Source organism: Phoxinus phoxinus (genome assembly GCF_949152265.1).
Source record: "Phoxinus phoxinus genome assembly, chromosome: 5".
NCBI classification, from domain to species: domain Eukaryota; kingdom Metazoa; phylum Chordata; class Actinopteri; order Cypriniformes; family Leuciscidae; genus Phoxinus; species Phoxinus phoxinus.
The window spans coordinates 36,507,160-36,522,222 of NC_136880.1; the positions used below are offsets into that span (position 1 = coordinate 36,507,160).

Sequence of the window (15,063 nt, forward strand, 5' to 3'; positions counted from 1 at the left end):
CTGAGAAAGATGCAATAATCTGAACTGACAATATTTTAATGGAGCACATAAAAGCGTGAAAGTGATCAAGGAGGTCGGCGTGCCTGTGATCGCCACATTCGCTGGCTTTGAACTCTCAGGGAGGAGCACAATGCTCTCATTCAGAGATTGGCTGAATGACAGATGCTCCCTCTCTCCGTCTCTCTCCCTCACTCTCTCACCCCCTCCTCTCTGTCTCTCTCTAATGTTAATGAATTCAAACAACCCGCCCCCTACCCATCCAGCTCTCTTTCTCTTTCGCTCTTTTTCTCTCACCACAGAACTAAGCCATTTCCAGCCTTGGCAAGTTCCTCGTGATTTGCTCTCATCGTCTTAATGAATTCAACTGGGAGTGCATTGGCCCTGATGCCCACCCCCTTAGAGAGTGGTCCAGTGGTCTTGCGTATATCTGCAGGGCTGCTCCATGCTCTCCCATTGTTCCATCAGCTTCTGTCACTAACAGATACTCCGACAGGGAGTGTGGGAGGAAGCTAAGCCAGTTAGGACGTGGGAGACACTCGTACTGCACAGACATCCCTCAACATTGATGCGAAAGGAGTTGAGTCCATGCGCCTGTGCTTTTGAAAAGTGGAACTTCTTAAGGCTGTTAGAAAGTACACTCTTGGAAGACTCACCTGTGGACAGGTGGAGTGAAGTCATGGGTGTGATGTCACTGCTGCTGTTGACCGTGATTGGCTGGTGTGGTGGAGCACCACCGGTGAGAGAGGTGTACAGAATGCCACAGAGCGCGCTCAAAGGTAGGCTAGAAATCCAGGCATCTTTATTGTTTCTCAATGTGGCGTCTAACCAATCTAATGGTTAAGCGTAACTTCTCTAAAAAATTAAATACACTTAACCAAAATATGAAAAGCCTTACTGGTAATGTAAGCAGAGATTCCAGAGCTCCACTTTTGACATTGAGTTTCTCTAAGTATAAACTCTTTGACATGCGTAATATTCAAAAGACATTTACACTCATGCATCTGACAGATTCTTCCATCTAAATGAGAGTCATGCCTACTTCTCTGTACTAGCTTGTACTTTCTGGCCTACTAGAAAATGTATCTGTTTATTTAGGATGAATCGCTTGTTTTGTAGCATTATTTACCCATGTTGCTTTGAATAAAAGCATCTGCTAAATATGACTTGCATGTCAAAATTATTATCTTTTGATATTGCTTTAAATGTTATATCCTTTCTTTGAGATATAAGATCCCTGATCTTTATCCACATATCTCATACTCTGAGATTGTCATATTGATTAAACACTACTCCTAATGAAGTCATGGAGCACATGTATTTTGTTCACAGTGTAAAAGTCAACATAGTCTCTAAATGCTGTTCGATAAAACATTTTTTTTTGTTGGTAAGGATCTTGTGTGTTGTCACAGTGAGACAGTGTTTAGCGTAGTCACTATAGAGGCCAGAGTTCAGGCCGTTAATTAAGGTCTCAATCAGCTTTGAAGTCTCTCTCTCTCTCTGGGATATAGAGAAGAGGGGACGGCTGAATGATGTTCGGTGTGTTTGAACTTTGTGTTTGGTGTCTTCGGCATGCTTTGAGCATGAGTTTGCTCACTTGTCCTAATGGAAAAACCATGACTGATAAAATACCGCACACATCACAGCCAGTAATGTGTTGAGAGATTCCCAATTGATTTCTTTTTTACTGAAGAAATCAATTTCAGACTTCTTGTTTTCGGTGCAAATGTTTCATTTTCTCTCTGCCTTGAAATTTTGTAATAGATTTTTTTTTGTATCCATATATTTGACCATTTTATTGTTGAACCAAATATGATTCACTCTTAAAACCAAATTTTCCAAAAAATTTTTGCAGCAATGCCACAGAACAACCATTTTTCATTCCCCAAAGAACCTTCCAGTGAACAGTTCCTAAAAGAACATTTTTTTTCCCATGTGAAGAACATTTTAACAATCTAAACACCATTTTTCCACTATGAAGAACCTTCTGTGGAATGGAAAGGTTCCATGGAAGATAACGGTTCTCCATGGAACCATCAATACCAATAAAGAAACTTTATTTTTAAGAGTGTGTGTCTGACTCTCATATAAAGTCAGCACAGATTTCTTCTCCACTGAAGATAAATGTCTCATATTTCTACTTTTAAATGTTTTCAATAGCGCATACTCTTCTGATTTGCTTTATTTGTTGGTTGTTTTGAGGCATAAACTCACTTTTGCCTACAAATCTTTCTAGCGCTGACTGATAGAGGAACAGTAGTGATGGAGGCCGCTCTGTCCCGCGCTCTGTCTGCCGTAGATGCTGCCGTGTCGGACCGTAGCAAGGCTGAGGCAGGCTGCAGAGGGTGTGTGCCCTGTCTGTTTCAGGACTGTGGACAGCGAAAAGGCGCCTGTGGTAAGCTCGAATACATGCATGCTTCATTACGAGGACTCTTTGACTTTAAGCGCTGATGATAATGACGGTGCTGGTAATTCCGTAGCATCTCCAGAGGACATGCAGTCGGAGCCGAGTTGCGAGGTCATCTCTCGCGCACAGCAGGAAGCTGATGAAGGCGAGAGGAGCTGGCTGCTGAGTCAGGCCTGTGGCTTCTACAAACGGCGGTGCACAACTGCGCAGGTGAACAAAGACATGTGTGTCAGAGTCATGGGAGAGAGCTGCAGTGCTCGTGTCCTGCAGTGCAGTCTGCTCAACACCATGCAGAATCTGGAGCCGGCCACACAGACCACGACGCAGGGTAAAGACACATGTCTTTTGAAATATAAAAAATGTCATTGTATTATGCGAACATTCAAATATTATTATTTACTTAATTGTTTAGATTATGTAAAACTACACTACCAGACAAACTTTTTGCTGCTTAATATTTTTATATTTTTATAACAAAGATGCATTAAATTGGTCTAAAATGACAGTAAATACTTCTATGTCTATTTAAAATAAAATGAAAATTATTTTTACTTTTAATGCATGAAAGAATCCTGAAAAAAATTATAATTGATTAAACAAAAATATTAAGCAGCGAAAGCTGTTTTCAACATAAATAATAAAATGTTTCTTGAGCAATATTGTTTTGATAATAATTTTTCTGAATTTTCAGCTTAACTACCACAGGAATAAATTACACTGTATTAAGTATATTAAAATAGAACACCGTTCTTTTAAATTATAATAATATTTCATAGTTTTACTGTTTTACTGTATTTTGATTGAATAAATGCAGCCTTGGTGTGCAAAAGAGACTTCTTTCAAAAACATAAACCAATCCTAATGATTCTTTGGACTGGTGGTGTAATAGAATTATATAAAAAAAAAACTGTACTGACACTAGTTATCAATTAATGTTATGTTATATCCTAATCATATTTGATTTGTCTTTGATGTAGCTGTGTGTGGCCAGCGTTTCTCCGTCACACAAAACCTGACACAGCCTCGTCCTCGTATCATGGGGGGATCTCCTGCCCCTCTGGGCAGCTGGCCGTGGCTGGTGAACCTGCGGCTGGACGGGGCTCTGATGTGTGGGGGCGTGCTGGTAGACAGCTCTTGGGTCCTCACTGCCGCCCACTGCTTTGCTGGGTAAGAAGAAAAATTACATATCTCATGTGAGGTGAGATTTGTTGTAATCGTAAATTTTTTTGAACATTGTCTTTTACCATATTGCTGTTGCCACCATTTATATGAAAATGATTATCAGTTTTGCTGTCTTATTGCTTTGTTTGTAAATGTATTTAAATGGTTTTTGAAGTTACAAAATGTATCTCTCGCCCAAATAGGAGCCGCAGTGAGAGTTACTGGACAGCTGTAGTGGGAGAGTTTGATCTCACAAAATCTGACCCTGATGAGCAGATCATGGAAGTCAATCGCATCATCACTCATCCGAAGGTAAATGCATCAGCAGTCAAATATTTGACTTATTAATTTATCCTTGCTTTATATACAGTATATGATGAGCCAAAACATTATGACCAGTCAAAGGTGAAGTGAATATCATTGATCATCTCCTAACAAGGCCACATATCATGGTCTGGGTAAATTAGATGGTCAGCAAACACTCAGTTCTCTTTTTTCCGTTGGCCAGAGGAGAACTGCCCCCCACCCCTTATTTTCCTGTTATATCTGTAAAGCTGCCTTGAAACAATCTGTATTGTAAAAAGCGCTATATAAATAAATGTGAATTGACTTGAATATTAGGCAGGTGGTCATAATGGTTTAGCTCATCTGTGTATATATGCATTCTTTTTACTTTTTTGAAATAAATAAATTCACACAGAGTTTTATTAATTTTAAATGTCTATTCTGTGTCCAATTCTTATCTCCTGTTGTAGTTTAACCCAAAGACTTTCAATAACGACATAGCTCTGGTGGAGCTGAGTTCTCCAGTAATTCTGTCTGAACGGGTCACACCTGTCTGCTTGCCCTCTGACCTCGACCCACCGGCTGGCACACCCTGTCTGGTCGCCGGCTGGGGCTCTCTTTACGAGGGTAAGAGATTATGATGCTGAACTCATGCATTAGCAAAAGAGCCCGCAACGTTGGCTTAAAATGCTGTAAATTGTTTTTCTATTTATGTTTGTCTTGATTCCTGTACGTGTGTAGATGGTCCCGCGGCAGATGTGGTGATGGAGGCGAAGGTTCCCCTCCTCTCTCAGACCACCTGTCGCACTGCTCTGGGGAAGGAGCTGCTCACTAACACCATGTTCTGCGCTGGGTACTTGTCTGGGGGCATTGATTCATGCCAGGTACGTCCACATTATCATACAAGCCTGCATTATGAACGCCACACCTGATAAAGAAAACATCAGATCGTCACTGTCGGGTGGAAGCCTTGTATATGTTGTGAAGTGTTACACAAGCTATTTAAGACAGTATTCTCAATGGCAAATGCTAGACTAAGACTCTTCTCTGCTCCTCAAATACATAAAACATTAGCCTTATATAGTGTTTCTTGAGTAAAGGTCCTTAATTCTTTCTTTATCTTTGAAATGCAAACAAGCAGAGACTCTAAAATGTGTTGGGCACTTCATTAACGATGGAAGCTTATGGAGTTTGCGTAAGCGGAAGTCCCTTATGGTTTGAGGAAGCTCTTTTTAATACATTTCATTGGTTACATATTTTCAGAACCCACAGATAGATGTAAAGGGTGATCTATAATAATGATGTATGAAAAATAGATAAAGAGGAATGAAATATACTAAGATACAAGGTTTCTGCCGACAGCGATGATATCCCCTTTATAAACACTACATCTGCTTTACAATAATCTGTCTTGAATTTGTCTCTTTGCATGTGTACAGGGTGATTCTGGAGGACCGTTGATCTTCCAGGACCGTTTATCAGGCCGGTTTCAGCTGTTTGGCATCACCTCTTGGGGTGATGGCTGTGGAGAGAGGGGAAAGCCTGGCGTTTACACACGGGTCACCGCCTTCTCTGATTGGGTCATGACAGAGATACAGAGTGAGTTGCACACACAACTGAAACAAAGAATATCTCCACCACCGTGGGTTTAAACCCTCCCACACTTTCTGCTCAGTGAAAAGCCACGAAGCCAGCAAAAGCTATTTACATTTCATTCTCCAAATTCCAGAGTCCTTCGGGAGTCGAGAGCCCACATGTCCCGAGCTGCTTAAGACAACTGAGCTGTCTGAGGAACAGCAGATGTCGGAGTTCAACACTCTCTGCCACTACTACACACTATCCTGCTCTTCGACCCTCGACCCCTCTGCTTGTCAGCGTCTCGCTCAGGACAAATGCCAAAGCCGATTTAAGAAGTGCCGTAAGTTATCCAGACATTTTCATTTAACATATTTTAACAACATTTACCTTCAATGAAGTGCTAGTTTGGATGTGCATACTGATTTTTTATTCGTAAGAGCGTAAGATACTTCATGCAAAGTTGCCTTTGCATTAAATTAAAGGAAAATTTAAGATAATAAAAAAGTAATGTCCAAACTTTGACTTGCAGTGTATTTTACCATTCAAAATTTTGGGGTTGGTAAGATTTAAAAAAAAAAGGTTTTTTAACGTATTTTTGGCTCACCAATGCTACTTTTTGTTTTGTGATTTAAAATACAGTAACAATTGTAAACAGTATAATTATTGCTACAATTTAAAATTATGGTTGTCTATTTTATTCTATTTTAAAATTAAATTCATGTGATGGCAAAGATACATTTTCACCAGCCATTACTTTTAGACTTTTATACATTTTTCAGTGTCACATGATCCTTCAGAGATTATTTTAATATGCTGATTTGGTGCTCAAGAAACATTTCTCATAATCAATGTTAACATTTGTTGCTGCTTAATATTTTTGTGGAAATCATGATACATTTTTTTCCAGGATTCTTTAATTAATAGAAAGTTCAAAAGAACGGCATCTATTTTAAATATAATTTTTCAGTAACAATTTAAAAGCCTCAATTTAATGCATCCTTTCCGAATAAAAGTATGAATGTCTTTCTCTCTACAGAGTTGCATTCCTTTCTGCAGACTCTGCTGGACTTGCTCCAGAGGGCGGATGACTACATCAGAGATAAAGTCGATCTGACCTTCTTCACTCAGACTCTTCCTCAGTTGGTGGAGAATGTGTACAGTTCTGCTCATTTACCAAGAAGACGCAGAAATGCACTTGTAACAGGTAGAGCCATTAAAACTTTCTGCAATGTAATGTACAGTCAATAAGGGCTCAAGAGAAGATATACAATGCTTTCCAGAATGTACTATTTTTCAGGATATTATTCTCATCATTCTCCATATTGTTATTCATATACATCTTTCTCCATATTGTTATTCTAACCAACACATTATTCTCAAAGAGCAGGTAGGCCTGCCAGCACTATTCCAGCAAGTGGGCCCCCTGGTGGACGACTGGGAAAGCTACCTCAGAGGCATTGCTGAAGATCTGGATCAACACAAAGAACTAAAGAACTCAAATAACCTGTCTCAGGAGCAACAGCTCTTCACACCGGTAATCTTGTCTAATTTCAGATCAAATCTGTGATACAGCAATATGTTTACTAGATTTGTTTTGTTTTGTTTACATTAGCTTTCCTTTGACACTACAAGTCAAAAAATTGTGGTCGGTAAAATTGTGGTGCATTAAATTGACTAAAAATGACAGTAAAGGTAAAAAAAGAGACTTTCTATTCATCCAAGAATCCTGAAAAAAAAGCAGCACTGTTTTCAACATTGATACCGATAATAATAAGAAATGTTATCAGAATATTAGAATGATTTCTGAAGGATCATGTGACACTGAAAACTAGAGTAATGATGGTGAAAATTCACATTTGCTCAAAGGAATACAATACATTTTAAAATATATTCAAATAGAAAACATTTATTTTACATTAATGTTTCACAATATTTCTGTTTTTACTGTATATTTAATCAAATAAATGCAGCCTTGGTGAGCATAAGGGACTTATTTCATAAATATTAAAGAACATTACTGGCCCCAAACTTTTGAACGGTAGTGTGAGTCTGGCTTGATTCTTTTTATAGTACAGATGAGGCACAATCCTTTTACTAAATTTATTTTTAATTTTTTTGAAAGTTTCAAGATGAGGACAGTGAAAAAGCCCCTCTTCAGCAGTTCGACGGAGCGCTGCGCTCATCCATCACTGCCCTGCGTTCCAAACTAGAATCACTGCGCATTCCTGTCATACCAGAATTGGACCACCAACTGTTTCAGAGGGATTTCACCATTCCCACCACTGGAAAACAACTACATGATAACAGTGGCCATGCAAGGGAGCCTGTATTGTCTGCTGACATTTGGACTTCTCTGATATATAAAGCTCTCAGAGGAAGTGTCACGGGAAGTGTCACAGGACATCCGGTGATGACAGAAGCCCCTCGGGACGATATGGATACAACATCCAGATCAGCAGAACCTTCGGCACAACCAATGAAGCTCAAGACGCTGGAACCTTCTGACTCACCGATCGAAAAAAGCTCAGTGCCTACCCAGAAGCCCCAGCTTCAACAGCCACTCTTTAAAAGTAAGAGGAAATCAGGAAAGAATATAGGGAAAGAAAAACAGGAAACCTTGAAAAAGATTTTCAAGAAAAGATTTTTCTGAAATACCGGGTAACTAGAATTTTATTGACGTACAACAGTCATCCTACCACAACAACGACTTTTTAGACCGTTGTACAACTCAAATAAAACATATTTTAAAGTGATTTGACAAAAATGCAAGCCTCAGACTGAGTTTAACCTCAAATGGCCCCGTTTATTTTACTTCTTTTTTTTTTTTAAACAGATGACAATTCTTTTCTGTGGTAACTTACATTATCAGGGATATGATTTTTCCGTATTTATACAGAATTTGTTTTTCGAATACATTAAAAACCTTTAATTTCATGCATGTAACTAGCTTTAGACCCAAATAAAAGCTTTAACGTTTGAAAGTTTACTGTTATGTAAAAAAAAATATTTTTTATTATTTACTACAGGTGAAACTCGAAAAATTAGAATATGGTGCAAAAGTTCATTTATTTCAGTAATTCAACTTAAAGGTGAAACTAATATATTATATAGACTCATTACATGCAAAATGAGATCTGTCAAGCCTTTATTTATTATAATGTTGATGATTATGGCTTACAGCTATGAAAACCCCAAATTCAAAATTAGAATATTGTGAGAAGGTTTTCATAGCTGTAAGCCATAATCATCAACATTATAACAAATAAAGGCTTGGCATATCTAATTTTGCATGTAATGAGTCTATATAATATATTAGGTTCACCTTTAAGTTGAATTACTGAAATAAATGAACTTTTACACGATATTCTAATTTTTCACCTGTATTCAATACTGTTTTTTTGTTAGTTTTTTACAGTTCAGTAGTATTATTAGTAATATTTCTTTCTTGGTCTGTTTAATTTAAGTTTAAATAATAAAATTAAAAAATATTTTGAAAAATAACAACAAAGTAGTAGTATTGCAGAATGATGTTAAACCATGCGTGTCCATTCTAATAAAAACCCAAAACCGTGTTGTTGTTTCAGAGCTCCTGCAGAGGAGAAGGAGAGGCCTGCTCAAGCGACTGATACGAGGAGCCAATGACAAAGGTACAGTTTCTCGTTTAATTAACGTTTACCAGTTTTTTAGATTCTCAAAGTTCTATCTGGCTTATTGTGTTATGGAACACTTCAGCTGCGATTTAAAAAGGAATATTAGGTTAATACGCATATTAAGGAATATGAGTTTTAAAACTGTGTTTGTTCTTTGTGTTTTGTAGTTTGCTCAGGAGTCACTGAATCAGCTCAGATGGTCAGCACCACCAAAGAGATGTACAACTGGATCCTGGCTGTTCCATCTAACAACATAAACATGATCTTCCAGGAGGTGTGTGTGTGTGGTTCAGGTATACCCTATGTTATGGCGACAAAATATCCCCCAAAGGACAGAACATTTTTGACCTTTGACCTTTGACCTTGAGGGGACATTTTTTGGTCCCATGAGGAAAACAGCTTATAAGTCACGCTAAGTTAAGTTTTTTTTGAAAATCTAAAAATGCTGAAAGTAGGGTTATGGGATAGAATAATTATACAGTTTGTACAGTATATCATTATATCTATGGAATGTCCCCATAAAACATGAAAACCCAACGTGTGTGTATGTCGTAGAAGTTGCTCGACTTCATTTACAAAACAATTGTTTTCCCTAGAAAAAGAAGGCATATTTGCATACAGTATATATTTACAAGAGTAATATTAGATTATAGATATAGATACAAAAGTTTGGGGTTGGTAAGATTTTGTAATGTTGAAAGAAGTCTCTTCTGCTCACTAAGGCTGCTTTTATTTGATAAAGAATACAGTAAAAGTAATATGAAATATTGTGAAAGTTTAAAATAACTATTTTCTATTTCAATATATTTTAATGTCATTTATTCCTGTGATGATTTTCAGCATCATTACTCCAGTCTTCAGTGTCACATGATCCTTCAGAAATCATTCTAATATGCTGATTTGGGGCTTAAGAAAATAATTATTATTATAATCAATGTTGAAAACAGTTGTGCTGCTTAATATTTTTGTGGAAATTATAATTTTTTTCAAGATTCTTTGAAAATAGAAAGACACTATCAATTTTAGATATAGATAGACACTTTTGATCAATTTAATGCAACCTTGCTAAAAAAAAAATTTTTTTTTATTATTATTTCTAAAATAACTTTTTGATTAGTAACAAAACAAATGTTTTGTTTGTGTGATGGTCTATCCATGTTGTTTATGTTTAGTGTTGTATTTTAATTCATTATGTATATATCTGTGTGTGTTCTTCATCTCAGGTGCTGGTCGACCTGAATACTAAGAATGAACGTGGTTTGTACCAGTCACGGATCAAGGCCACTGTTGGTGGACGACCTTTGACCTTTTACAGCTTGGTGGGTTTGGAGAATGAGGCGTTTTACCGCAGCATGCCACGCATCATTGCCGTTGCCATTGATGCTCTCAAAACATAAAACACACTCACGCAGACTCATGCACGCTGCTGAAATGACACTTGAGCTGAAATGGAATCCCCGATGCGGAGCATTGTTGCATCCTAAACTCTAATGTGACATCATGTGCTGCTATGGAAATGAATGCATGGGACCTCCATTCTAGAGTCATCACGGGACAGCTGACACTTTCCTGAAGAATGAAGAGTCTCAGTTGGTCACTCACTGCACTCTGAGACTGGACTCACGCTAACAGTATGTTAACTTATTTCGCAGGGACAGAGGTTGATCCTCCTGTCTGAGCTGCAAACTGTACAGATATTATATTTGATTTTTGTTATATATTTATTTTGTATTTTTTTTATATTAAAACAAATCATTAAAACTGCTAAAAATGAACTGGAGTTAAAGATTGAACTATATTTAAATAAATTTTGTCTTTTTATTATGTATGCGCTTGTCAGGCATGTATTTCACACCTCTCTTTCATTCTCATTTTCTCATCCTGTTGTATTTGTTATCCCTTCTATATTTCGCCTTGCACTGTCACTAACTTTCATATAACATCTATATTTCAGATTTATAAGCTGGGAAAGGGAAGTAATTGCTGTGAGAATAAAATCGCCCTATTTAGAGGCTTGTTTACTTCCACTGAACTGGCAGCCAAACATTTCATGATCATGACAGCTGAACATCGCTGTCAGCAGGAGGCAGTGCCGGAAAACTCAGGGGGGCTTTTTTTGTTTGGCTCAGATTCCATTTCTGAGCACTACTGAGGTGTTTTAGCGTACGGGAAGTGTGCTAAATTGTGCTGCTCTGCAACAGGTGTCTGAATTACTGACGTAAGTCATGCCGATTCTTTATTTGGAGCTGATGACAATCCTTTGGGCCTTTAGAAGGAGCACTAAAGACTCCGTCTAGAGGATCTTAAAGGAACACTGAAAAATGGCATGCATTGCCATTTGGAAGTTGAGATTTGCAGCTCCTTATCTGTTCCATAAAGTCGTAATCCCACCTAGAAGTATGCTTAAGTAGTTTATTCAGAGCGATGTAAATTTACTTTCAGTGCCAATGAACTGCAGTTTCATGACTTTGCATGTTTATATAATCCTTCAGTATATAATTTGAGACTCAATTTGAGCACTAAAAGCCCCCCTGGACTTATGAATAAATAGAAGTAATGCATTAGATGAGATAATGGAGGGATGCCAGAAGAACTGTCACACTAGTAATGGAAACAGCTGTTTATATATTCTTGTGTAATGATTGACAAATTAGATGAGCTAGCTCCACCCACACTTTTTCCCATTTGTATCCATATCTTGGGAATCTCAGTCAACAATAGTATCAGATGGTACAAATGACTCTACTCTGATCTGATCTGCTTTACTCCTCTCTCATCCTCAAACAACCAGTCTAGAATCCATCATTACAGAATTCCAAAGTGTTAAAAATAAACCTCAACACTTAACGGTGAAGGATTGCAGTGGTGCAGGGTGGCAACACATGATATTCCTGAGCTCGCTCTCTATTTATGAGCAGGTATGATGGTCCCTTGTTACATTTACTCATCCATCTATCTATCTATCGTTCTATCTGTTCCGTCTGTTCCTTATGAGGCAATTATGACCATTCTGATTTATACACTAGCAGCTCCTATAGCAGATCCATAAAAATTGCTTTTATACACCATTTCTGTTCATTTGAGTAACTTATGTTTTAGACATAATATTGCCTGGTACTTTTACTTTTGTGCTCTGGCAACTAAAATAGTTACCAAAAAAAAACAGAAGCAACCTTTTCATGTCTCACGCGCAACATAAAGCAGTTGAAGTTTCTTTCCTGAACGAATCAGTGTTTTTTTTTTTTTTCAGAACTCATTGGAAAAAATGTAGAGGAACCCCATCTTAAAACATACATTAGACTAAGTGCAGCTGTCAAAAATGTATGTCATTAGAGATGCCATTAGGTTTATACACTATATGTGATCTCCATTAGCACCCCATTACCCACAGTACAGCTTACAGGTCTGCTCACACACTCAAACATTCCAGAAAACAGAAGATTGTTAGTTTTCTAACATGCATAATATCTTCACTAAAAAATCTAAAGATCTTCATTGGAAATAAATCCAGCTTCCAACTGTAAATTGATGAATTTATGGTGTTATGACCCTGTCTCCGATCATTAGACAATGATGAACACAGGGCAGCTGATGACACGTGTCACTTCACAAATCATGACCGAGATACCATCTGTGCACTGACCTGTGGAAATACTGTAACCCTACCTTATCTTTCTCTGCTTCACATCTGAGAAAGAACCAGAGACAGACAGACAGAGAGAATGCAACCAGTTCTCGTGACCTCGCTTTGAGGTCGTGTGTGTGTGTGTGTGTGTGTGTGTGTGTGTGTGTGTGTGTGTGTGTGTGTGTGTGTGTGTGTGTGTGTGTGTGTGTGTGTGTGTGTGTGTGTGTGTGTGTGTGTGTGTGTGTGTGTGTGTGTGTGTGTGGATGTCTGTACATAGACAGCTGAGAATGTGAGGAACTGAATGGGCACAGACTCTGGGCATTCTGAAAATAACAATGAGGTTTGGAAGTTTGGAACCCCACCTATTTTTCCCGAAACCCCTCCTGTTCCTAAACAACTGTTTCCCTCACACACTGACCAGGTGCTGGAGCACCCTCCTGTGTGTGTGTGTGTGTGTGTGTGTGTGTGTGTGTGTGTGTGTGTGTGTGTGTGTGTGTGTGTGTGTGTGTGTGTGTGTGTGTGTGTGTGTGTGTGTGTGTGTGTGTGTGTGTGTGTGTGTGTGTGTGTGTGTGTGTGTGTGTGTGTGTGTGTGTGTGTGTGTGTGTGTGTGTGTGTGTGTGTGTGTGTGTGTGTGTGTGTGTGTGTGTGTGTGTGTGTGTGTGTGTGTGTGTGTGTGTGTGTGTGTGTGTGTGTGTGTGTGTGTGTGTGTGTGTGTGTGTGTGTGTGTGTGTGTGTGTGTGTGTGTGTGTGTGTGTGTGTGTGTGTGTGTGTGTGTGTGTGTGTGTGTGTGTGTGTGTGTGTGTGTGTGTGTGTGTGTGTGTGTGTGTGTGTGTGTGTGTGTGTGTGTGTGTGTGTGTGTGTGTGTGTGTGTGTGTGTGTGTGTGTGTGTGTGTGTGTGTGTGTGTGTGTGTGTGTGTGTGTGTGTGTGTGTGTGTGTGTGTGTGTGTGTGTGTGTGTGTGTGTGTGTGTGTGTGTGTGTGTGTGTGTGTGTGTGTGTGTGTGTGTGTGTGTGTGTGTGTGTGTGTGTGTGTGTGTGTGTGTGTGTGTGTGTGTGTGTGTGTGTGTGTGTGTGTGTGTGTGTGTGTGTGTGTGTGTGTGTGTGTGTGTGTGTGTGTGTGTGTGTGTGTGTGTGTGTGTGTGTGTGTGTGTGTGTGTGTGTGTGTGTGTGTGTGTGTGTGTGTGTGTGTGTGTGTGTGTGTGTGTGTGTGTGTGTGTGTGTGTGTGTGTGTGTGTGTGTGTGTGTGTGTGTGTGTGTGTGTGTGTGTGTGTGTGTGTGTGTGTGTGTGTGTGTGTGTGTGTGTGTGTGTGTGTGTGTGTGTGTGTGTGTGTGTGTGTGTGTGTGTGTGTGTGTGTGTGTGTGTGTGTGTGTGTGTGTGTGTGTGTGTGTGTGTGTGTGTGTGTGTGTGTGTGTGTGTGTGTGTGTGTGTGTGTGTGTGTGTGTGTGTGTGTGTGTGTGTGTGTGTGTGTGTGTGTGTGTGTGTGTGTGTGTGTGTGTGTGTGTGTGTGTGTGTGTGTGTGTGTGTGTGTGTGTGTGTGTGTGTGTGTGTGTGTGTGTGTGTGTGTGTGTGTGTGTGTGTGTGTGTGTGTGTGTGTGTGTGTGTGTGTGTGTGTGTGTGTGTGTGTGTGTGTGTGTGTGTGTGTGTGTGTGTGTGTGTGTGTGTGTGTGTGTGTGTGTGTGTGTGTGTGTGTGTGTGTGTGTGTGTGTGTGTGTGTGTGTGTGTGTGTGTGTGTGTGTGTGTGTGTGTGTGTGTGTGTGTGTGTGTGTGTGTGTGTGTGTGTGTGTGTGTGTGTGTGTGTGTGTGTGTGTGTGTGTGTGTGTGTGTGTGTGTGTGTGTGTGTGTGTGTGTGTGTGTGTGTGTGTGTGTGTGTGTGTGTGTGTGTGTGTGTGTGTGTGTGTGTGTGTGTGTGTGTGTGTGTGTGTGTGTGTGTGTGTGTGTGTGTGTGTGTGTGTGTGTGTGTGTGTGTGTGTGTGTGTGTGTGTGTGTGTGTGTGTGTGTGTGTGTGTGTGTGTGTGTGTGTGTGTGTGTGTGTGTGTGTGTGTGTGTGTGTGTGTGTGTGTGTGTGTGTGTGTGTGTGTGTGTGTGTGTGTGTGTGTGTGTGTGTGTGTGTGTGTGTGTGTGTGTGTGTGTGTGTGTGTGTGTGTGTGTGTGTGTGTGTGTGTGTGTGTGTGTGTGTGTGTGGATGTCTGTACATAGACAGCTGAGAATGTGAGGAACTGAATGGGCACAGACTCTGGGCATTCTGAAAATAACAATGAGGTTTGGAAGTTTGGAACCCCACCTATTTTTCCCGAAACCCCTCCTGTTCCTAAACAACTGTTTCCCTCACACACTGACCAGGTGCTGGAGCACCCTCCTTCA

The 15,063-nt window shown here is 39.5% G+C and overlaps 1 protein-coding gene across 1 annotated transcript; it reads left to right on the forward strand.

Annotated features, from left to right (window-relative positions):
• The first annotated feature begins 295 nt into the window (after positions 1 to 295).
• prss56 (serine protease 56) lies at positions 296 to 10,904 on the forward strand. Its single transcript, XM_079613862.1, has 15 exons — positions 296 to 776; positions 2,234 to 2,392; positions 2,478 to 2,732; positions 3,382 to 3,571; positions 3,769 to 3,877; positions 4,321 to 4,477; positions 4,592 to 4,734; positions 5,290 to 5,449; positions 5,580 to 5,768; positions 6,465 to 6,632; positions 6,811 to 6,962; positions 7,551 to 7,998; positions 9,013 to 9,075; positions 9,246 to 9,352; positions 10,302 to 10,904. The coding sequence occupies exons 1-15, from the start codon at positions 566 to 568 to the stop codon at positions 10,473 to 10,475; spliced, it is 2,685 nt and encodes an 894-aa protein (XP_079469988.1). The 5' UTR covers positions 296 to 565; the 3' UTR covers positions 10,476 to 10,904.
• Positions 10,905 to 15,063: the final 4,159 nt, after the last annotated feature.

Excerpts from the sequence above, each read along its gene's own strand:
- prss56 (XM_079613862.1), top strand. The coding sequence starts at position 566 with ATGCGAAAGGAGTTGAGTCCATGCGCCTGTGCTTTTGAAAAGTGGAAC. Across the intron at positions 2,393-2,477 it reads ACAGCGAAAAGGCGCCTGTG|CATCTCCAGAGGACATGCAG; the intron begins GTAAGCTCGAAT and ends GTAATTCCGTAG. Across the intron at positions 9,076-9,245 it reads ACGAGGAGCCAATGACAAAG|TTTGCTCAGGAGTCACTGAA; the intron begins GTACAGTTTCTC and ends TGTGTTTTGTAG.